Source organism: Mytilus californianus, unplaced genomic scaffold (genome assembly GCF_021869535.1).
Source record: "Mytilus californianus isolate M0D057914Y unplaced genomic scaffold, xbMytCali1.0.p SCAF_13, whole genome shotgun sequence".
NCBI lineage: Eukaryota > Metazoa > Mollusca > Bivalvia > Mytilida > Mytilidae > Mytilus > Mytilus californianus.
The window spans coordinates 25,580,986-25,607,125 of NW_026262615.1; the positions used below are offsets into that span (position 1 = coordinate 25,580,986).

Sequence of the window (26,140 nt, forward strand, 5' to 3'; positions counted from 1 at the left end):
TTTTCTACGGAAAGACATATTATGTTTGGTCTTTCCACTTTTCTGTTTTACCAATTTATTTTATTAAATTGCTCGTTATATCCTCAGGATGTTTTGTCGCATTTTGACAGAAGCGATACGAAGATTCCATATGAGAGTTATTTCTCCTTCTTTATTATACATAATGATATATTGATGTTTTACATGAATGGTAAGTGATAGAGACGTAAAGTGTTTTGATTTGAGGTCCTTGGTTCAGAAAAATCTATTTAAGGTCAAAGTCAAAGGTCAAGGTCATGTTCAAAATTTTGACCTTTTCTTGTTTTATGATCTCCTCGGACACTTTTAAAGATATATATAAAAAAACAAGTGCAAAATGTTTGTTTAATTGTGATAAAGGTATGACACATTTGGTCTGAACCAATCCCATGATATCTTATAGGAGCTATTGCCCCTGAAATGCTTGAATTTAAGGTTTGTTGATTATTACTTCAACTTGGTTCATAATAACGCCATAGGGTCTTTTGTGAAATGTTGGGTGACACATGACCTTTAAAAATGTCAACCGGAAGTAGCCATTTTTTGCACATTTTCATGGAAAATATAACTATTATATTTTTAATAGGCATACATAAAACTTATCATTTGAGACCGGAAATTACCTTCAATAAACAGGAAGTAGCTAAGTATCTCCCTTATTTGAGGCAAAAGTATATAGAAACCATATATTTTGAAATCAGTGTAAATATAGCTATCATATGAGATCAGAAATGACATTTTCTTAACTGGACTTTGCAAATTATCTCCGGTTTTCAGGCAAAAGTATATAAAAACAATAGATTTTTGGAATCGGTGCTAATAAAGCTATCATACATGACATATGTTGACTACTAAATATAATATCAGATAACACGATAATGTTAGCATTATTGATATAACATGAATGAGACAAACACATACATTGTAACTATCATATGAGACCAAAAGTGACATTTTCTAAACCGGAAGTAGCAAATGATCTTCCTTACTTCAGACAAAAGTATATAGAAACCATATATGTTTTTAAACAGTATGAAGACAACCTATTATTAGACGTCAATAGTAACTTTGAGTAAACACCTTGCCATTTATACTAATGTTAATTGTACCTATTTCGCTATATCCATTGCAGTCCACAGACCTGTAACCAATTTCCGAAGCAGCTTTCCGATAGAAATATTCTAAAGTTGTGCTTTTCTGAGGTGTCACCACAATTTGTCCTTTTGTGCCTCTATAAGCTGAAAGGATAAATACATGCTTAAGAACTTAAAACGTTTTATCCCATCGTTAATGAAACATATTTGCACAAAGGAAGTATGTTACCGCTCAAAATACCCATTTCAAAGCTCAATTGGCTCAGCAATTAAACATTACTTTTGTATGATATTGGTGGTAATATGAAACAGGCAATAACTTCTTTACCTTTATGTTGATACTTTCTAGACTTAACTCCGAATAAATAATGCAACTGTTCTTTAATTTTAACTTTGATTACTGTCAGTCTGGCAGAAACGTGTTGATATCTATTGTGTAATGTTTGGTCCTTCGATTTCAGTCTGTTTACTGACAAAACAAGTTACCGTTAACATTTTGAAATCATTTGTCAAAATTTTTTCTGAGTCAAAATGAAAAAAAAAACAAAATTGTAAAGGGCATCATACAATTTGGTGTTTTTTTTCATCACTAATATAACGTTTCACTACTTTTAAACATTTTTACAAACAGCTGTTAATATTTCACTCGAGATGAGATTTCAATAAGAGGAGAAATACTTGGAACGTTTAAAAAGACCACAACCTCGGTCTTAAAATTCCTTTAACTTTCCTGCAATCATTTTGGTTAATTCTTCCTTTTGAATGTAACGACACTTTTATTCTTTAATATGAACGAATATTTGAAATATTAAAAAAATATAATTGCCATCCTTTTTTTGTTGTTTTTAGAAAAAACCGATAAAAGTCAATAATCTACCTTCACCGTATTGTTTTACCATTTGAACATTCCAAGTGAAGCTAAATCCAAAAAGAAAGCTTCCGGCGTCGCAATTTTATTAAATGTAATTTTTCATTTTATAGCAGGTTTAGGATACAACTTACGTGAATATTAAAAACACCCATAACAAGTTGTTTATATACATGTTTCCAGTAAATATAAAAGGCGAAGTTCTTATTCACGTTTGCCTGTTAGCAAGCACATGACTGCTTATGATAAGTGAACGCGATTGATTGTCTTAGTCTGCATTCCCTACTGTATCCATCAACGTATTACATATTACCGTGGTTCGTCCGAAGTTTGATTTTTGTCCTTGTGAATTGAAATATTGGTTTGTTCAGACGATGCGTTTTCATAAGTGTATATACACCCAGCTATCTTACTTACGTGAACCTGATAGTGCTGGTATTTGAATTTTTTCTATCATTTTGAAGTAAGGTAAAACTTCTTCGTAGCTCCAACCCTTGCATCCTTGTCTTGCCCACTCATCATAATCATGGCGACTACCTCTGACCATAATCATACCATTCATACTCCCGGATCCTCCTAACATCTTACCACTGGCCAAATATATTTGCTGTCAAATTTTTTATAGATATACAGAGTGTAGTATTGCAGTAAGTGTAATGAGCATGACACGTTAAGATATGTAACAAAACAAACTTTGTATTGATTAACCAGTTCGTTGGCCGTAAAACTTATGAAATGTCGATTTCAGTCATTCTTCCTTATAAATTAGAGGCAAATTTTGTCTGCCGGTGTTCAAATCTCGCAAATCATTTTTGCAAATACAAATTAAGGTTAAAAGCTTAGCACGAGGAAATCGCATGAACTCCCAACCAAGCTAGGCTGGATGTTTACCCTACTGAAGGAGTTTCAATTGTAAGGATTAAATCCGTGTTAATGAAGTCTATATAATGTCAACTAAAATTGAGAATGGAAATTGGAAATGTGTCAAAGGCCACCAATGGGTCTTCAACACAGCGAGAAATTTCCGCACCCGGAGGCGTGCTTCAGCTGGCCCTTAAACAAAATGTGTACTAGTTCAGTGAAAATGGAGGTCACATTAAACTCCGAAACATATAAATGAACTAAAATTAAAAAAAAACATACAAGACTAACAAAGGCCAAAAGCTCTTGACCTGGGACAGGCGCAAAAATGCGGCGGATTTAAACATGTTTTTTGACATCTCAACCCTCCCCTATATCTCTAGCAAATGTAGAATAAACAAACACACAGCAATACACACAGTAAAACTCCGCTCTTAACGTTCAATTGGGATATATAAACCATATACGATGGAACAGATGGTATTTTAACTGGGAAATGGGTAGTTGAGTCGACAGTAAGAAAGCTGAAATCGTCACATGTTTCATAGATCCTAGTTTGGAGTAAAATAAAATGAAGCATCCTTGCTAGTGCAAAAATATACTTCATTTCGAGGGCGCTAGGATATGATGCCAGCACTGTTTGAAATGATGGATGTTAAATTTCAGAACATCATCAGTATACCAAAAAATGAAATCATAGATCCTAGTTTGGAGTAAAATAAAATGAAGCATCCTTGCTAGTGCAAAAATATACTTCATTTCGAGGGCGCTAGGATATGATGCCAGCACTGTTTGAAATGATGGATGTTAAATTTCAGAACATCATCAGTATACCTGAAAGTGGAATTAAAACACTTGTCAAGATACCTATTCTTTTTGTGTTTGTATGGATTGTGCGTCATATGAGTATGACTCAAGTCAATCTGATTGCACAATTGGTACCAATTACAACATGTACAATACAAACTAAATTATCATTCCACGAAATACAACAAATATGTTTCGCTAGAAAGGTCAGCATTTTTGATGATATCATCTTCTGTGTATTTGTTGTTGGAAGCGACTTGGATCTTAACAAAAACAGATTTTGCATTACATAAGCCAACCATTGGTATCTACGAGTCCCATTTTCTTTTATAAATAACTAGACGGTTAAAAGATCATCCAATCTTGGATGGGGAATATTTGTAGAGCTCAGAAAAATCAACAGTTTCAATACTCGTAAAACTGCAAAACTGGATCGATTATTAACCATTATGCAGTAGATCTTAAGAATTCTAAAACATCGACACAATGATGTTTGATTATACCAATCCTCACAATATTTTTGCGGCAATATTTTGATGTTGAAAGTATGCAAGTTAGAACTTTAGAACGATGTTAAGTCGAACATTCTGACCAACAAGCTATGTATCGTTCATTACAAGGACCCATGTAGTGTTTTGTAATCCAATAGGAAGAAAGGACGTTTTCATTGTCCTTTTTTATTGTTATTCTAATAGACCTCATCAAAGATGCCAGGCTTATCTTTTTGTACGCCAGACGCGGGTTTCGTCTACAAAAAGACTCACTAGTGACGCACGAATCAAAACAATTAAAAGGTCAAATAAAGTACGAAGTGACAGAGAATTAAGGGTAACAATTCCGAAATGTTTTGCCAAATAAAGCTAGGATATTGACAGAAGGACGAATTAGGGATTTACATAGATCTCATTTTCATAAATGATGTTGTTGTATAGGTGGGATTCCTAGACTGAGAATTGAACGTTAATTTTTACATGTTTAGGAAATCCTACTTATGATTTTTTCATATACAATACTAAGCTTAGAGGCTTTGTCTGATTGAACAATATCATATTCGTGGCGAAGAAAGGATAATGCATTAACAACCTCATGCATCCCGAAAACGTAGGAAACCCGTGTGTTCATGATTTATATAACTTTATGAATTCGATTCTGAATACATAACAAAACAAACCAGATCCTTCAGATGAAATGTTAAGTTAAAGATCAACTGACTCGACCTTATAACCTCGACTCCATCCATCTATCACCTGAAGCTATTCTTCTAGTTTATAGGCTTGGGGAATTTTATATTTATGGTCTTTTGCTAACAACTCTCTAATCTGTTTATTGTTACAATGCAAAGGTCCCGGAAAAAGTAAAGTAATCCATATTTGATAGTTAATATAAATTGAACATTGCGATATCGTAAATACCTTTTTTTCCATAGCAAAAGATGAATATTTCTGTGGAACGCTATGATAATTCCAGTCTTGCTTAGTCCTTAAGAGAGTTACCCATGCCCCTGGTATAACAGTGGCTTCGTTTTCCAAATCAGATCCACCAGCTTCTACAACCAAGACAGATGTTTTGTCCTCTGTCAGACGTGCAGCAAGCACAGACCCTGCAGAGCCACCGCCAACTGCAACAAAAAGAAAATCATTGTCATGCATCATGTGCATAGTACTTGGAACCATGGCTATAGGTTGCACTTTGTAAATACAGCTGTTTCACAAACCACGCCTCTTTTTGTGAGATATATAATGTTCATTGATATTTTGCTTTGTTTACGTACTGGTTCCAAAATATGATCTTTATGTCTGGGAATGTTACCAGTATAAATACACATGGATATCGGCCAAATTTATTTCTGAGGAAGACCCAAAATAAAAGGAGGTGTAGTACAGAATTTTAGTACAAGTGTGAACTCACAGAAGTTCGGGGCATATCAATGATGAAAATATGCCGCACAGCCCTATGTTTTGATCTTTGAAAAAAATAGTAGTGAATATGAATTTTCCATTCTAGGATATAACTTTTCATGACACTTCATAGTAAAAGTGGCTCAGTTTTAGTCGTAAAAGGAATTTCCTATTGGAAATTGCATTGTCTATATTTATAGTGTTTTGATTGACAACTGCAAACTAAACTTGCAAGTAATGGACTGTTGAATAAGTTGATTTAAATTATTGCTGTCTGTCCTTTTTCCCGAAATACCCATATAACTAATGAATATATAATTCGCAGTGGACAACACAAAATTTCAACTAGGCAACATTTTGTTAATTATACAATTTCTATATGAGACTGTTTTTGGAAAATGGTCTTTTGCAGAATATTTAAATACACACATTATGATGTTGTTTGAACATGAATAGGTCAAGTAAAAGAGCACGAACTAACTCATTCTCCAATACACCTGAATATTGTTGCGATTGAGGATTCTTAGATCGAACACCGATATTGACATAACTTGTTTGAAAATACTTTCTTTAAACGTTTGCGGTATCAAAAGACGAATACTATATCCGGACTTTATTAAATCAATAAATTCGTTTGATGTTCTTGGCTTACAAGAGACAAAAACCGATGATTGCGATGACATTTTCTTTCTAGCTTATACGTAAGAAAAGAAAAACAGATGGAGATTTGATAACAGAAGACACGGGGGTTTAATTGTATGTTTTTAAGAAACTTTACGGAAACACATCAAAATTATCAACAGTAAAAGAAAATAGGTTTAATCTCTCTTCTGCTTTCACTAATTTAGATGAGGATGACCTAGTTGGCACTGTATATATTCCGCCAAAACATATTAATGATAGATCACACGGTGCATTCAGTGAAATTGAAAACAAACTATTTATCTTTAGAATCTATAACAAACGAGAGGATTTTCATTTTGAAATTATAACATTCCCCCACCTTAGCAGCAACTTTCTCTGCATATAGGATATACATTTCCCAACTCATTCGGTATTCAAGAGCTTGCAGCCCTTACTCAGACTTTATAAAACGTCACCAGTGTCTGAGCAGAAAGTTGATGAACCAGGGTTTTGTCAAAGAACGTCTCGTCCTTCTTCTAAAAATTTTCATCGGAAGATACCAAGACCTTGTTAATAAATATTCAGTATCAACTTCAAAAATAATACATGATGGTCTTGAAGTATAGAGTATAGGTACTGACGTTGTTTATTATTTTAATTACGTGGTATATTGTTCTTTTAATTTTTTACCTTTACTGTTTAGTCCGTTTTTGGTAATATCCTTTTGGCATAGCTCGGTATTTATACATCCCGCAATTGTGTGATTGAGCTATGGTCATTTTTTATTCATGACTTTCATTTTTGCTTATGTGCTTTGTCTATAGAGTGTCTACATGCCATTTTGTTTTTCTTTGTTGACATACTTGTTTCTTTTTATAGTGATTAAGATAATAACACAATGTTGACTGTTGTACCCCAATGTTTGACATTTTTACCTATTATGTCTGTTTGTTTTGCTCACTCATTGTTGTCAATATGATGAAATTTTACGCGACTGTCATACAAGTGAGAGATTTAGCTGGTTATAAAACCAGGTTTAATTCACATTTTTTTACATAAGGATATGCATGTTCCAAGTCAGGAATATGACAGTTGTTTTCCAATCATTTGAGGTGTTTGAGCTTTTGATTTTGCCATTTGTTAAGGATGTTCGCTCCTCTTGTTTTTGAATTTTTGCCATATTTTCGGAATCCTCTGGTTTTATGCATGTTTTGCCATTAAATAATTTTGTCCTCTAACCCCTACTTTTCTTTTCATAATTTTATTTCATATAGTTTTAAAAGCCATATTTGAAAATCTTATAAAATCTTTGTTATTTTTTCATAGTTTTTAAAAGAGAAAAGCGTACAATGATAAAAGTATGAAAAATCTAGAGAGAATCATTTCCCGCCAAATTTTCAATGGCTTATATCTCAAAAACAAGCACACGGACTCTTATTTTTTTTTTTCTGCTTTTTTAGTTCCTTTATTTATATACTATCAATTTATAACAGTCTTTTAAAAAGCTTGTTATTTTGAAACAGAGTAGCGAACATCCTTAAGGGACATTCGGTTTTGAATGTTCCTTGGAGTTCGGTATTCTTGTTATTCTACTTTTAACTTGTTCGACCGATTGTTAATATATATGCTTAGCAGGGGACTGAAATAGCCGAATGGCAACTGATCGAGATGTTATACAAATAGATCCAAAGAATATTATCGATGAGATCAATGATTAACGGCAAAAACGATGCGGGCAAACTAGTAAGTTATACTATTCCTAAAATACGAGGTAATACGGATAGAAATAAAAACAACTTTGGTTAAACCTATTTGCTTTTACTTTTGATAAATTTCATGTGCTACCATAAAATTTATAAAGAACTATACACAACTGTCAACTAAGTTGGAGGTTTAGCTAGCTATTAAACTAGATTTAACTTACCATTTGCTTCAGAAAATGCCACTACCAAGTCAGGAATATAACAGTTGTTTTTCACTTGTTTTGTTGATCAGTAGCGTTTGATTTTGTCAGTTTTTATGGACTTCCTCTTTTAAGATATGGTTTGGAGTTCAGTATTTGTGTTATACTTTTTTGGAAACATGCTTCTTGATATGAGCAAATTCAATTGGAATGGGTAAAAATATATCAGGCAAATTAACAAGTAAAATTCATCTGTGGTAGATTATAATTTCATAGGATAACACGATTTTCAGAAATGGTTAGTAATTCCGATGCAATCGACTTTAATACATTGTACTAAGACATAATACGTGTAGCAAGGACAACATATTTCGAAGTGAAGAAAAGTTAATCAAATGGAACATTGAAAGAAATGATGTATTTGAAGCTAAAGTAGATGCTGTAAAATTATTAAGTTGTCCTTATGAAGCAGTAAAAGACATAACTTTTATAAACAGAGTTGTTTACGAAATAGGCGATTTGTTTACGGAAGCTGCTACTCCTGAATTAAGTAAAACGATCCCCCCCCCCCCAAAAAAAAAAAATGGATAATCCTTCAACGAAAAATAACAAACCGAGGTATGACTTCAATTACAAAAAAGCAAAATGAGTTATCAACATGCTCAAGAACAACAAAAGAGTTTTCACCGAAGAAAGCTTAAAACAAATTAAGAGAAAGAAAGAACAGAAAGATACTTTACAAAAGTTTAAATGACTTTAGAATAAATAAAAGAAAAAGCATCACAGATTGAAAAAATCAGAATTCTGATGAATGTTAGAATATTTTGAGTCAAGACTAAAAGAACATATCGCCCGAAATTCCAATTGAAATATTTTGCGATTTCTTCACAAATCTTAATACTGATGATTGCGAAGACGTACATGATCCTGAAAATCTCACAAACGATACTACTGGTGACTTAAACGAGATAATGAATTCAGTTACAACAGCAGAAAAAATAAGTAAAAATGAATCATGAAGTTAAAAAATTATAATAAATTAAAATCTTCAGAGAATACTTCAAATTTACATCAGACCAATTTATTCACATTAATGTACTTTTTTTCAAATTTCACATTTGAGTCCGGGCATATACCAAATTCGTAGCTAAAAGGAAAGCTACATCCGATTTTCAAAAATAAATGAAATCAAAAAGATCCAAGCAATTAAAGACACATTATTATATTAAGCTGTTTCTTGACAAATTGTACACTTCTGTACTAAATGAAAGATTTTTTTAATTTATCATAATCAGAGTGGATATCGGAAAGACTAATCGACTGTTAATAATATCTTTATCCTTCATTCATTCAATCTTCAACAAAATATCAAATCGAAAACAAAAAGCTTTAATGTGCATTCATTGATTTGCATCTGTATAAATGGACTAATTCTCAACAATATTTGTGGTAAAATGTAAACTGTTATAAAAAATGTGTATGATAAAAACGATAAAAACAAATCAAGAAAACATCGGCATTCTTTCCATGTTCCACCGGAATGAGACAAAGAGAATATATATCTCCATTGTTATTTTCTCTATATATATCAGTGATAGGACAGACTTCTTATCTAGTAACAGGGTTTTCGCTTTTTACAAAAGAGAAAATTGTTCAAAAACAAATTATTATTGGCAAAAGTGTTTTGCGAAAGAATTAAAGTTATCCGATATCGTCCATCTTTTTTTGGGTTTTTTTTCGGGCCTCTCTGACCTTTTTCGTATCAGTTGGCTTTTTAACTTTGAAATCGTCACACGTTTCGAACTTGACAGAACATCAATAATCAGCTGATTGGAAAAAATACAAGACTTTGATAGCTATCGGCCATAAACTAATCAAATAAAGATGTAAATTGTATTGTTTTATAAAATTGTGTAGACAAATGGCTTCACATGTCATTTAAACCTACAACTTTTATAAAAATAATAGCTTTGAAGTTGGCACTTCGCAATCATACTTTACTCCTTTTTTTATCTCTGGAATAGATAAATTAGTTGTATTTGGCAAAAATTTTCGAAATTTTGTCCTCTTAATTTTATTTGGCCTTTAACCTTTTATGATTCGAGCATCACTGATGAGTCTTTGTAGACGAAATGCTCGTCTGGCGTACACAATTATAGATAGGTATCTTGATGAGTTTTGTCTACCATACATCGGAATATATATATTTATGTTCACATACCTATAATATAATCGTAGTACCGTCGCAATGATCTGTTAAAAACTCCAGGTGGGTCTTTCGGTCCAGGCGGCAACACATTTTGCAGGAAATTTGCTATGGTTACACTGTTCAAAAGTGAATGCCCAAGGAACATGATGAAAGTTCACCCTAAAAAAATTAACCATATTCTCCATGATCTCATACATTCAACAAACCAGCGTTTGCATTTTACGAAATAATGATTCATTTGTGCATCATTTAGTTTCATTCTTTTTCGTGCTTTAGGAAAGATTATATTCTGAATTTAGTGTTTAGCCCTCTTCAACTGTGACTAACCAGTACTTACTTTACAGGCAGTTAATGAACATTGTTTGCTTTTATCTATTTTAGTGTACTATATTAAACATTGGCCATTCCGTCGGTCATTGAACAAGATCAAAAGAAAAAGAGTGCGAAAAGTGGAGTTACGATTACATTTTATCAATTATTTTCGGTTAATCACCTAAACTCTGAACTAACACTCAGTCATTCATAAATAGTTCATTATAATGCTATACATTAGAATGAAGTTACTTGCTTTTCAAGGTAACTAAGCAGTGGCTATCTAATGGAACTATAGTTTGTTAGTAGAGAGATTAATTTAAACGGTCATTTTTATCCATTCAAAATACTGAAACATACACAAAAAACATACACAAGTAAATCATGCGTAGTATTTCACGCAGATAATTCAACTACAGTGAGTTCAGTTAGATCGGGTGTCGAGATTCATCTTGATAGTAAAGGATTGCAAATAATGGGTCTTGATTGAAAATAGCAAAGAAGAAGGTGCGATCTGAGACCAAATCAGCTTTAAAAAGAAATATGTTCAAAATATTTCTAGATTTCAAAATTAACTGTTTTATCTTTTAATTATATAAAACATAACATTTTTGTTGTAAAACATTCCCTTTTCTTTAAAGGACAGTTTATTCAATCACATTAAGCACAGTTTTGCCCTTTTGACATGTGTACGCTAGGATATAATAGAACAACAACAGATATATCCAAGGTATGAGAACTTTATGTTTATCTATTCGATGGCCAAACATTGTTTTAGGTGACACCTATGATCTATAGATATAAGAAGATGTGGTATGAGTGCCAATGAGACAACTCTCCATCCAAGTCACAATTTGTAAAAGTAAACCATTATAGGTCAAAATACGGCCTTCAAACACGGACCTTTGGCTCACACCAAACAGCAAGCTATAAAGGGCCCCAAAAATGACTTGTGTAAAACCATTCAAACAGGAAAACCATTGGTCTGATCTATATAAAAACGAGAAACGAGAAACATTTATGGACGACATCAACAAACGACAACCACTGAACATCAGGTTCCTGACTTAGGACAGGTGCAAACAAATGCAGCGGGTTTAAACGTTTTAATAGGTACCAACCTTCACTCTACCTGAAACAATAGTGTAACATCACAACATAGAGAGACACACTATAAAATATCAATTGAAATGGCTGAACTCAATCAAAAGACATATTAACAAAAACAAATGAACATACACTGAACGAATAAATTTGATTTTTGACACAATGTAAATACCAAATTATTGAAACAAGAGGGGTTAGATGTAAAACAATATCAAAAAGACAACCATAACCTTGAACAAAATACGGCCAAATAAAATAACGTACACAGGTAAATAAAAATAATTTTGTTGTAAGGTATACGTAGAGTACATTAAGTTTAAAAAATGAAAACAACACGTTATTAACTTCAGGCGTCCGAAGCGCTTTTCTGGATTTACCTTTAAATGTTTAATTAAATAATAAAAACCTGACCATTTCTCCTATGACCTCACCTTAATAATGTCATCATCAAATTTGTAACCAAGGCTTGGCTAATATTCACCTTTTCTCAAAACCTTTCTTCTTAAAAATGTGGAACGTAATTGTTTGATGCCATGCTTTATTTCATGGCGTTGTCAGTTGGTTTTCGATCTATGAGTTTGACTGTCCCTCTGGCATCTTTCGTCCATCTTTTTTTTTTCTTCCAGTGAATTTACAATTATGCACAAAAACATACTGTATAAACAATGTTTTTTTTCAACTGAACGGGCGGAACTTACGTTTTGATTTGCATAAAGACAGTCTATTTGAAGATGTGCGTGATAAGGATGATTGCCGTCATAATTATTATTACTGATTTCTAATCATCAATTAGTGTCATCAAACGGATATAAAAAAAGAACTGATTGTATGATATGTCATAGTTATCCCATGAGGACGCGGTGTGTCAGTGTAAGATCACCCCGATGTCCGGAGGCCAGAGGGTGATTTTACACTAACACATCAAGTCCGAATGGGATAACTATTTTACATCCCAGCTGTTCTAGATTGGATAAAAAACCATTTACGCTTCATAAAATCTAGCTTAGAACGCCACACAATCATTATAATATATTTTATATATTACTTTATAGTATATACCTTTTATCAACCGTGGATTCAATGTTTAAATATGTTAAATTAACAGTAAATTTCTATCAAGTCGTCCTGGTATTGGGGTATGAATCGTGGGTCTATATGCTAAAGGTCTTGAGTTCGATTCCCAGCATAGACACTGGATTTTTTCTACATAAATTGTGATAGTTAGTCTTTTCCGTATAAATATTTCTAAGTTTTATTGTGGATTTGACATTCCCGCCAAAATGTTACATAACGAAGGAAAGCATGCAGAACAAAAAAACTCAAGCTAGGATGATCTGGTAGGGTTTATCCGTAATAGTTATACACCGAGGGATAGGTGTGTCTGGATAAGAAACCCCGTCGGCCGGAGGCCGGAGGGGTTTCTTATCCAGACACGCCGTATCCCGAGGAGTATAACTAACTTACACTCCATTCTAAACCCTATATTTGTTAACATTGATTATTAAATGAAAAAAAAAAACGATAGCATATGTATTGACAATATCAAACCCTGATTTATAAGAATATTTTTTTATTACATGAAACCCCACTAGTAACCTTTTTTTGGTTATCTTCGTTCAAACTTTGACAAGTGAGTATATTTTACAAATGTCAAGTTGTTTTGCATATTCCCGTTAAATCCATGTGCTTATATGGACCAGCAGGTCAAGGTTGACTGTTTCGTGTATTCTTATTACAAACAAAAAATACATCATGCTCCTGGTATACAATTGTCAATATGGACGGGTATAAGACGGACGACATTTTGTGGCAAGCGTTGGATTTTGTAGAAGAGACTAAAGATAAAGGCAATATTATAACCCAAAGTACTTACCTGTATCAGTTAAATAAACAGATAAAGGTAATCATAACTGTATTTTATATCTTACGATTTTATCAAAATCAGAAGCCCCCCCCCCCCCCCCCCCCCCTCCTCCTCTTCTCGAGAATAAACAAACATTCATATTCGAACATACTAAGGGATAGATAGGTGTGTCTGCATTAGAAATCCGACTACCAGACACGCTCAACATATAATATTTGATATTGAGGAACTCCCTTTCTTGGGGCATTCAGGGGCTGATCCAACCGGGGGTTCCAAACTCAAGAGAAAAGGGGGGGGGTCCAACCATTCAAATAGACATAGGAAGATGTGGTATGAGTGCCAATGAGACATCTCTTCATCCAGTTAGAGTAAAAATTCCAATTTTTTTTAAAGAACAATGCTTTAGTATAGAGACATATGACTGGGTTAAAAAAAATACCTTCAAGCAAAAGGGTATTTAAAGAATTAATTTTGTATTCCATACTATAGATGCTTATTGGAATTTCATAAAATGTGTTTTTTTTAATATCATGAAGCAATTTGTAGTGAACACTATTAGTAATTTCTTATGTTCATGCTATTTAAAAAATAATCAATTTATATTGTTACGAATAACAATGGACTTTGTTTGTGGGATGTAGAAGAAGGGGTTTCCAGAAACCCCACTCGTCACACCCTGTGGTCAAAATCCATTGTTATTCGTAACAATAGATCTATTCAATTTACACTTGTTTCAGAAATAGAAACTATGAAGTATAACAATAGGACTGGGATGTAAGGCTCAGATCACCCCTGGTAGAACAAAGGAGCTGGGATGTAAGGGACGAATAAGATAGCTTAAAATGTATAATAGTAACATCACATGAACATGTTCTTTAGCTAAGTATGTTAAAGAAAAACTATTTTGTTATTCTGTTTAAAACCTTATCTAAATTGTGATATTAATATTAAACGTGATTTATACAAATTATATACAAAAAAAAACTTATGTTTCCTTCCTTAAGGTGGTACCAAACACCTTGACTAAAATTAATTTGGCTCGTTTAATTTTCATAAAATGTTGACAATATATTTACTTTGACCCTTTGACAAAAATAGAAAAATTTCAAAAAACTTGAACCACACACTATATCGGAAAAATTTCATTGGATATATAGCAGTTTGACAAACACTAATTTTGATCTTTGAGAAGCTTAATATTTCCATAAAAAAGAACGTGATTTTAAAAAACGTTCAGCTGAATTTTACAGAGTTATCTCCCTGCAGTGTTATGTACACATTAAATATAATCATAATTCATATTTACTATTTACTTTACTGTCACATCAATAAGTTATTGATGGGGAAAAGTAGGAGGTTTTTTGCAAACAGAATTTTCATTTTTTCTTGTTGCAACCTGGAATATTCGAATGCAGGTGATTTTGTCCCGATTCCAGTCGTCAGATGGATTTGTTTCGCAAATAATGTTGGTTTTTTTTCCGCACCAATTCCTGTTAACTGAGTCATTTCACAGAGATTCTATATAATGAAATTAAATATGTATGTTAATTGGCCAAGAACATGAACTTGTTAAAATACATTTTATGGAAGCACCATTAAATTTTTTTTATACTATTTTTCTCTATTCTTTATTTTGTATTTCCCATTTTTCTGTATACCTTATAATTTAATACCCCATTAGTCTATAATTTTGTCTATTTTTCTATCTTTATTTAATGTGCACATTACATGCATTAATCTCTATTCTTTAAAACTCATCCAGACCCTCCTATTTGATCCTGCAGAATCTTCATTAGGAAAAAAAAACAAACAAGCAGGAGAATCTATCTTGTCATCAAATGTTTTTTTTTTATTTTTATAGCTTATTAGGCCTCTTTTTATGATATTGCTTTTGACTGATCAGCATTTGGTTATAATCCTGGGAAACTGACTGGTCAGCATTTGGTTATAATCCTGGGAAACTGACTGGTCAGCATTTGGTTATAATCCTGGGAAACTTGTTTCAAACAAGTATAAATTGTTAATTATAATTAGTCGTTTAAAACTAGACACATATCAAGCGGTGTAGAATATTATAATGTAGGTTGACGTTTCATATTAAACAACAAATTTTAAACTATTCACTATTTGATTGAAATGGTATTCACTTTGCAGAATTAATTATAATTGATAAAGTTATACATGTACCAATATGTGTTTTATCTTTTCATGGACAGAATTAAAAAGTCTACAATGAAGATTAATTCAAATCAGGCTGACAAATAGTTCTTATACAATTAAAGTTATATGTTTACGCTAAATGGCAAAATGTTATTTGGTACAAAATTTTCTTCTTCACACAATGAATGTACTTTTAACATAAACAATATCCAATTTGAGCATGTAGCAACAGCGAAATTATGTGGTAAACCAGTCAATAAAGGCCATTATATCGGATTCATAAAAGTGTTGAAATTATGTACAAACATACATCATGGAATGAAAGTTTGTGCTATTTCTACATTTAAATGCATATACCATCTGACATACAATGTACAGGCATTATTGTTAAGGGGCCAGCTGAAGCCCGCCTCCGGATGCAGGATTTTCTCGCTGTGTTGAAGGCCCATTGGTCGCCTGAGGTTGTTTTCTGCTCTTCGGTCAGGTTGTTGTCTCTTTGACACATTCCCCGTTTCCATTCTCAATTTTATTATGGATCTGCATAATGTAGGATCCTTATGTCACTAATTTTGCAAAAACAAACAGTATGGAACACAACGTACACGTATCATTTTAGTTTGATAGATTAATGTTTGGAGTATGGCAAACAATAGAAAAACTGGTATCTCAAATCTCCAAATTACAGAAACAAGAAATAAGATACCAGTTTTTTTTTTCTAAGTTTAATATGACATGTCGACTGAAATCTCTGACATTCGACTTAAATATCTCATTGAGTGGACCTAAGTATCTGCAATGTCCTCTTAAATGTAAGAAGTGTTAAAAAGTTTCTTATGTTTACTTTAGATATCCACCAGAGACCAAAGAACAATGATGTTATACACTAAAAGTCACCCTTTGGCCTTCAACAGTTAGCAATGTCCATACTGTAAAGTCAGCTAAACAAGGTCTGTACATGACACAATGTGAGGCATTTAAAAAATTTAAACAAATGGCCTGAAATCTCATTGGAAAAGCGTCACTGTGGAATTTTAGGAAAATCCAGGTACTACATTGTTTATGTTGTGAAAAAGCTTTGAAGGAAATTAAGAGATTCTGCCAGCAACAATGTATATGAATAAGTACATTGTAGTTACGTCTGTTACGAAGACGTAAAAATGTATATATTATATGTAAAGACATTTCTTTGAATCAATTGAATATTTACTAGTGAATCAAGAATTCACATTTAATATACAGGTATACTCTTTTGGAGAATTTAACATCTGAGATATTACTGATGCACATATGTCTATGGCAATGGTTTTTAAGACTTAAAATTGTGGTACTTCATATCTATAAATGAGAAATATCTATCATTCACTTCTTCCTAAAAATATGACTGGTAGAGAAATAGCAGTAATTGCCCCTCTATCTCTTAACAAAAGATGCTAAAAATAATTATGAAAGAACATTGAGAAATTAGCCTGTTTGCACTCATTTTCAGAGGTAAAAAAATCTTGGATGGCCGGTGACCCTCAAATTTTATTGCATTTTTTCAATAACTATGCAACACAAATTAAGTCCACAAAGTATAAGAAAATTCTGTAATTTTTTTCTATACCCCCAAATTACTTTAATTATGGTTATTTGTACTCAATCTCATATATAACTCATTTTTTAACGTTCCTTAATATGTCACTAAAAAGAGAAGAACAGAAAAGAAGTCAACAACACTTATAACAATGTCATTCTTAAGCATTCTTCATGCACGTTATCTAAATAAAGCATTTACCTATATGTCATAAAAAATACTTGACACGGAAAATAAATGTATAAACTGTAAAAGACATTGATCAAAAATGATAAAATGAAATAAGAAAGCAAATCCTACCGTTATTGCCTAAACAGATATTGTCCTTGCAGTGAAGCCCAAGGGAAAATGTTAAGTATAGGTAATAATTAAAAACGATTTAAAGTACGTGCATGAATTTTTAACATGTTATAACAATTAAATTTTTTTTTTTGTGTTTTTGTTAATGGTTATAATTAATGAGGCATCGGAAAACACACATATTATGGAGAACCAAATTGATAAATCTCTATTATTCATCATATTACTTTTCTCACAAATTGATTGTTAAACGAAGGTTATGTACAACGCGGTTTCCAAAATGCCGATAGATACCACAGAAAATTCAAAACTCACAAGTCAAAGAAAACCTGACAACGATATAATATAACACTACACAGAAAACTATATACTTGCCAACACAAACCTCGACAAAAACTGCGAGAAATTTTAGGTTGTCAACCAGTCAAAAAATCTATATCTATATAGGAAGAGAACGAAATGGAACAATAACATGAGAGTTTGGTTTACCGTGATCAACTTATATAAAATTAGACTTTCGTTTAAAAAGGTTCAGTATACACAATCGTATATTTTGTATAGCAAAATGTGTGTTTGTAACAGCCACTTGCACTCTTAAACAAACCCATATTACGATCCGCCATGGTTGCGTATTTACCACAAACAGCCAAAAAGACTTCCCCATTCAGCTACGTTCTTACTTCCGTTTCAGAAAAGACCACATAACCACATTGTTATAGTAGCCGTTAAGTTTCTATTTTGTTTGTTGTTTAATTTTGCATCCAAAAGGAAAATCAGAAGTTTCAAACGAAGCATCTAATTATATTTGCACATAAGTATTTTGAATACGAATCAAATGTGATGCACATGAATGCAGTTAAGTTATTATCCAATTAAGTTAAAGGTCTATTTCAACTGAAAAAAAAAACAGTTCAGTTGCAAATTTTGGCAAAATTACTTTCTCCAACGCAATCATAATCATCGATCCTGAAACTGTTATTTGAACGCTGTGTTATAGAATGCGCCAGAAACATTGTTTTTTAGCCGAACGTTTTCATCGGCGTGAACTCGTTAAACTGTTTGTTCTTTTCTTGTTAGTAACAGATACATAAGAACCGAAATTAACACCGACAGAGTCAATACCCTTAACTTAGCAATAAAACAGTCTGATTAAAAAAAACAGATCTTGTGTCTATAAGCTTTACTCTCAATGATCTGGCAACACTCCGTGTTACTTTCTGTTCTGGTAATAATTACATCAGCCAATGAAATTTCAGCCTTTAATTTTTTGAAGGTGTGTATTAATCCGACAACACTAGAGGACCCCGAACGGTCTTTCAAACAGAAAGTAGAAAGAATAGTTTTCAGATCAATGTATGCAATGCTAAGAAACAGAGGATCTCTATTGTAATCAGATTGACGAGAACACAAATGTATTTCCAAACCTAAAATGAGGTATTTGGTACAAGTTAATTTATTTGCAACTTTTAAAATCTATTTAAGTAAAAAAAGAAAAAAAACACCCCTTAAGGTCAAACTTGGTTAAGAGACATTAGTATTATTATTGTTATTATTATTATTATTATTATTATTATCATTATTGTTATTATTATTATTATTATTATCATTATTATTATTATTATCATTATTATTAAATAAATCACTGATAGAATAATCACCAAGAGTTAAATCATTGTCCCGCGGGAGGATACACATTCGCGAAATTACCAAATATGAATGTGCACGCAGTAAATTGACCGCCCCCTTTTCCTCTTTGGGAATGCACATTGTCAAGTAGAAAATATAAGCCCTTTCAATTTTGCTCCAATTTGCACGACGAAGAAGAAATAAATAATTGTCGTTTGGTGAAAATAACGTTGGACCACAAGGTTTGGTCGCAGTTCTGATTTAGACATGGCAAATATTCTACTCTTACGAGATACATATTTACTTTAGGTAGAATGAAAAAGGGAACAGAGCACAAGTTGAGCCAAAAACATAATCTATAGATGGTTTAATACAGAAAGATTGTAATAATAAAACTTCCGAACTTCAAGTCGAATTCATAAAAGGAAAGTACATATAAATTTACTAAACCAAATGCTATACTATATCAACCAACAAATGACTGAAAAAACTGTGATATTCTTGATTTGGTACAGACATCATTTTCCGAAGTAAATGGTCTGTTAAACGTGTGTTTATAGCTAGCTTAGTCTCCCATATGTATGACAGATGTTAATAGTTCCCGTTATTAATCAAGTGATTTAAAAAAAGCAAAGTTGTATTTGACAAGCGCGTGTTGATTTGTCACTGTCTAATTGACATTCATCCATTACCTCCATTATTCATAATATTCAATAATACATGGACATCTACACTATCAGGATATGTCATTTATGTAATTAACAGGGTAATTAAAAACACACATGTTTAACGCCGCACATGTAGAGTAACATACATAATTTCTTCAGCTTATTAATATAACATTTCATATATAATTATCTCGAGTATATAAAACACACAATACAGAGCAAAGACTGTTATTTTCTTTTTCTATTAGAAATGGATATGCTGGCAGCTCAGGTGCCAGTTGTTGATCATTTGCAAATATGTTTTATCCTTTTGGAACACATCAGTGTCAAATATTTTAACTTTCTTTTATTGCTTCAAACAGATAATTCTGTAAACATGTCACAGTATAACAAATAGTCATATATGATATCCGGTTTATAAATTTATACACCAGTCGCGTGTTTTATCTACAAAAGACTCATCATATCATGATCACCTTTATTCCATGGTGGCATTTAATTAATTCATGTGATAATGAATTGGTTTCGCTGACAAAGATCTTAAAATACCAGAATAAATCGTCTGATCTGTAGTTTTAACCGATTGTGACACTTTAATTGACGTGGACGCGAAGTATTCACAGCAGGAGAAACTTAGTTTGAACAATTTGTATTTAGATAAATCATCACATAACTATAGGATACGCTTGAAATAAATATATAGGATTCAGAAATAATCAAAATTGCTTTTACAAATCTGCTTACTCTTATACCAAAATACAAATCACTTATTTGTCGAAACATAAGTAGTGTCATGCTCTAGTAAATATATAAATGAGAAAAAGGTGAAAAATATTATAGAAAAAAAAGAATAAACATGAGATTTTGTAATGTATACAAAATGAAATGCTGGGGATTCATTTCAAATGATGGAGCATTAACATTAAAGATTGAAACGTTTAATTTTGATAATGTTTTTATGCACCAAATTCAACAGAAGGCTATTCGGCTCGTCTGTAAGTAATGTTGGCTAGACTCAAGCTAGCAGCCACTCGCTAGCAGCCACTCCGCTAGCAGCCAGTTTTCAGATATGTCTATAAACCCAAAAGTTGCATAAGATTCAAACTTACTAAAACGTTTTTGTTTTATATAACCACAACAATACATGTTTTAACTTGAATTTAGCAGTCGAAAACATAATTCAATGAATTTTGAAATTTCATTTCCTGTTCAATATTTTAAAAACAGTATTATGTGCTTTCAACATCGTGCTGCGCGCTTTAAGACTTCAACTGTCAACACTGACAAAATGAAATTATTTAAATATTGGCCAAATTTTCTTACTTTTCCATCAGAAAATTTTTGTTCGATATTGTGTGAAATAGCTTTCCATATTCTCGGCATCCTGTAAAATAGTTCCTAAAAAGTAACAATATTTCTACGCTACAAGAATTCATAGTTGCGTTCGTACTTAAATACTTTCATGTTAGCCCAATCTGTTTTAGCGAATCATTCTCTTACTATAGCAATGGGTTTCGCGCAGTTTTGATGGCACGCAGGGTTTATTTTTAGTAATCAAAGTATGGTGTGCAGGGATAGTACTAATTAGCTAATTTACCAATATTAAAAAAAATCCGTGCTATACCCCACCTGGATTTTTTAGTCAAGCATGCCTAAGGGTCCCAACTTTCATTTGCACCTAGTGTGGAAAAAATTATTGCCGTAGGAAATTTTTGATTAACTTTTAAAGTTAGGGTGGGGAAGGGGGTCGGACCCCAACTTTGGACCAATTTTAAAAAAAATCCGTGTTATACCCCACCTGGATATTTTAGTCAAGCATGCCTAAGGGTCCCAACTTTCATTTGCACCTAGTGTGGAAAAAAGTATTGCCGTAGGAAATTTTTGATTAACTTTTAAAGTTAGGGTGGGGTAGGGGGTCGGACCCCAACTTTGGACCAATTTTTAAAAAAATCCGTGCTATACCCCACCTGGATTTTTTAGTCAAGCATGCCTAAGGGTCCCAACTTTCATTTGCACCTAGTGTGGAAAAAAGTATTGCCGTAGGAAATTTTTTATTAACTTTTAAAGTTAGGGTGGGGTAGGGGGTCGGACCCCAACTTTGGACCAATTTTAAAAAAAATCCGTGCTATACCCCACCTGGATTTTTTAGTCAAGCATGCCTAAGGGTCCCAACTTTCATTTGCACCTAGTGTGGAAAAAATTATTGCCGTAGGAAATTTTTGATTAACTTTTAAAGTTAGGGTGGGGAAGGGGGTCGGACCCCAACTTTGGACCAATTTTAAAAAAAATCCGTGTTATACCCCACCTGGATATTTTAGTCAAGCATGCCTAAGGGTCCCAACTTTCATTTGCACCTAGTGTGGAAAAAAGTATTGCCGTAGGAAATTTTTGATTAACTTTTAAAGTTAGGGTGGGGTAGGGGGTCGGACCCCAACTTTGGACCAATTTTTAAAAAAATCCGTGCTATACCCCACCTGGATTTTTTAGTCAAGCATGCCTAAGGGTCCCAACTTTCATTTGCACCTAGTGTGGAAAAAAGTATTGCCGTAGGAAATTTTTTATTAACTTTTAAAGTTAGGGTGGGGTAGGGGGTCGGACCCCAACTTTGGACCAATTTTAAAAAAAATCCGTGCTATACCCCACCTGGATTTTTTAGTCAAGCATGCCTAAGGGTCCCAACTTTCATTTGCACCTAGTGTGGAAAAAATTATTGCCGTAGGAAATTTTTGATTAACTTTTAAAGTTAGGGTGGGGAAGGGGGTCGGACCCCAACTTTGGACCAATTTTAAAAAAAATCCGTGTTATACCCCACCTGGATATTTTAGTCAAGCATGCCTAAGGGTCCCAACTTTCATTTGCACCTAGTGTGGAAAAAAGTATTGCCGTAGGAAATTTTTGATTAACTTTTAAAGTTAGGGTGGGGTAGGGGGTCGGACCCCAACTTTGGACCAATTTTTAAAAAAATCCGTGCTATACCCCACCTGGATTTTTTAGTCAAGCATGCCTAAGGGTCCCAACTTTCATTTGCACCTAGTGTGGAAAAAAGTATTGCCGTAGGAAATTTTTTATTAACTTTTAAAGTTAGGGTGGGGTAGGGGGTCGGACCCCAACTTTGGACCAATTTTAAAAAAAATCCGTGCTATACCCCACCTGGATTTTTTAGTCAAGCATGCCTAAGGGTCCCAACTTTCATTTGCACCTAGTGTGGAAAAAATTATTGCCGTAGGAAATTTTTGATTAACTTTTAAAGTTAGGGTGGGGAAGGGGGTCGGACCCCAACTTTGGACCAATTTTAAAAAAAATCCGTGTTATACCCCACCTGGATATTTTAGTCAAGCATGCCTAAGGGTCCCAACTTTCATTTGCACCTAGTGTGGAAAAAAGTATTGCCGTAGGAAATTTTTGATTAACTTTTAAAGTTAGGGTGGGGTAGGGGGTCGGACCCCAACTTTGGACCAATTTTTAAAAAAATCCGTGCTATACCCCACCTGGATTTTTTAGTCAAGCATGCCTAAGGGTCCCAACTTTCATTTGCACCTAGTGTGGAAAAAAGTATTGCCGTAGGAAATTTTTTATTAACTTTTAAAGTTAGGGTGGGGTAGGGGGTCGGACCCCAACTTTGGACCAATTTTAAAAAAAATCCGTGCTATACCCCACCTGGATTTTTTAGTCAAGCATGCCTAAGGGTCCCAACTTTCATTTGCACCTAGTGTGGAAAAAATTATTGCCGTAGGAAATTTTTGATTAACTTTTAAAGTTAGGGTGGGGAAGGGGGTCGGACCCCAACTTTGGACCAATTTTAAAAAAAATCCGTGTTATACCCCACCTGGATATTTTAGTCAAGCATGCCTAAGGGTCCCAACTTTCATTTGCACCTAGTGTGGAAAAAAGTATTGCCGTAGGAAATTTTTGATTAACTTTTAAAGTTAGGGTGGGGTAGGGGGTCGGACCCCAACTTTGGACCAATTTTTAAAAAAATCCGTGCTATACCCCACCTGGATTTTTTAGTCAAGCATGCCTAAGGGTCCCAACTTTCATTTGCACCTAGTGTGGAAAAAAGTATTGCCGTAGGAAATTTTTTATTAACTTTTAAAGTTAGGGTGGGGTAGGGGGTCGGACCCCAACTTTGGACCAATTTTAAAAAAAATCCGTGCTATACCCCACCTGGATTTTTTAGTCAAGCATGCCTAAGGGTCCCAACTTTCATTTGCACCTAGTGTGGAAAAAATTATTGCCGTAGGAAATTTTTGATTAACTTTTAAAGTTAGGGTGGGGAAGGGGGTCGGACCCCAACTTTGGACCAATTTTAAAAAAAATCCGTGTTATACCCCACCTGGATATTTTAGTCAAGCATGCCTAAGGGTCCCAACTTTCATTTGCACCTAGTGTGGAAAAAAGTATTGCCGTAGGAAATTTTTGATTAACTTTTAAAGTTAGGGTGGGGTAGGGGGTCGGACCCCAACTTTGGACCAATTTTTAAAAAAATCCGTGCTATACCCCACCTGGATTTTTTAGTCAAGCATGCCTAAGGGTCCCAACTTTCATTTGCACCTAGTGTGGAAAAAAGTATTGCCGTAGGAAATTTTTTATTAACTTTTAAAGTTAGGGTGGGGTAGGGGGTCGGACCCCAACTTTGGACCAATTTTAAAAAAAATCCGTGCTATACCCCACCTGGATTTTTTAGTCAAGCATGCCTAAGGGTCCCAACTTTCATTTGCACCTAGTGTGGAAAAAATTATTGCCGTAGGAAATTTTTGATTAACTTTTAAAGTTAGGGTGGGGAAGGGGGTCGGACCCCAACTTTGGACCAATTTTAAAAAAAATCCGTGTTATACCCCACCTGGATATTTTAGTCAAGCATGCCTAAGGGTCCCAACTTTCATTTGCACCTAGTGTGGAAAAAAGTATTGCCGTAGGAAATTTTTGATTAACTTTTAAAGTTAGGGTGGGGTAGGGGGTCGGACCCCAACTTTGGACCAATTTTTAAAAAAATCCGTGCTATACCCCACCTGGATTTTTTAGTCAAGCATGCCTAAGGGTCCCAACTTTCATTTGCACCTAGTGTGGAAAAAAGTATTGCCGTAGGAAATTTTTTATTAACTTTTAAAGTTAGGGTGGGGTAGGGGGTCGGACCCCAACTTTGGACCAATTTTAAAAAAAATCCGTGCTATACCCCACCTGGATTTTTTAGTCAAGCATGCCTAAGGGTCCCAACTTTCATTTGCACCTAGTGTGGAAAAAATTATTGCCGTAGGAAATTTTTGATTAACTTTTAAAGTTAGGGTGGGGAAGGGGGTCGGACCCCAACTTTGGACCAATTTTAAAAAAAATCCGTGTTATACCCCACCTGGATATTTTAGTCAAGCATGCCTAAGGGTCCCAACTTTCATTTGCACCTAGTGTGGAAAAAAGTATTGCCGTAGGAAATTTTTGATTAACTTTTAAAGTTAGGGTGGGGTAGGGGGTCGGACCCCAACTTTGGACCAATTTTTAAAAAAATCCGTGCTATACCCCACCTGGATTTTTTAGTCAAGCATGCCTAAGGGTCCCAACTTTCATTTGCACCTAGTGTGGAAAAAAGTATTGCCGTAGGAAATTTTTTATTAACTTTTAAAGTTAGGGTGGGGTAGGGGGTCGGACCCCAACTTTGGACCAATTTTAAAAAAAATCCGTGCTATACCCCACCTGGATTTTTTAGTCAAGCATGCCTAAGGGTCCCAACTTTCATTTGCACCTAGTGTGGAAAAAATTATTGCCGTAGGAAATTTTTGATTAACTTTTAAAGTTAGGGTGGGGAAGGGGGTCGGACCCCAACTTTGGACCAATTTTAAAAAAAATCCGTGTTATACCCCACCTGGATATTTTAGTCAAGCATGCCTAAGGGTCCCAACTTTCATTTGCACCTAGTGTGGAAAAAAGTATTGCCGTAGGAAATTTTTGATTAACTTTTAAAGTTAGGGTGGGGTAGGGGGTCGGACCCCAACTTTGGACCAATTTTTAAAAAAATCCGTGCTATACCCCACCTGGATTTTTTAGTCAAGCATGCCTAAGGGTCCCAACTTTCATTTGCACCTAGTGTGGAAAAAAGTATTGCCGTAGGAAATTTTTTATTAACTTTTAAAGTTAGGGTGGGGTAGGGGGTCGGACCCCAACTTTGGACCAATTTTAAAAAAAATCCGTGCTATACCCCACCTGGATTTTTTAGTCAAGCATGCCTAAGGGTCCCAACTTTCATTTGCACCTAGTGT

The 26,140-nt window shown here is 33.8% G+C and overlaps 1 protein-coding gene across 1 annotated transcript in view; it reads right to left on the reverse strand.

The window, feature by feature from the left end:
* The window catches only part of LOC127723410 (glucose dehydrogenase [FAD, quinone]-like), a 33,947-nt gene extending 16,305 nt beyond the window's left edge, over positions 1–17,642 (reverse strand). Inside the window, exons 1-5 of the mRNA XM_052230038.1 lie at positions 17,599–17,642; positions 10,295–10,441; positions 5,061–5,266; positions 2,398–2,587; positions 1,128–1,256 (exon numbers count right to left, since the gene is read on the reverse strand). Of these exons, the coding sequence (XP_052085998.1) occupies positions 1,128–1,256; positions 2,398–2,587; positions 5,061–5,266; positions 10,295–10,427 (658 nt within the window). The 5' untranslated portion in view covers positions 10,428–10,441; positions 17,599–17,642. The remainder of the gene's footprint in view (positions 1–1,127; positions 1,257–2,397; positions 2,588–5,060; positions 5,267–10,294; positions 10,442–17,598) is intronic.
* Positions 17,643–26,140: the final 8,498 nt, after the last annotated feature.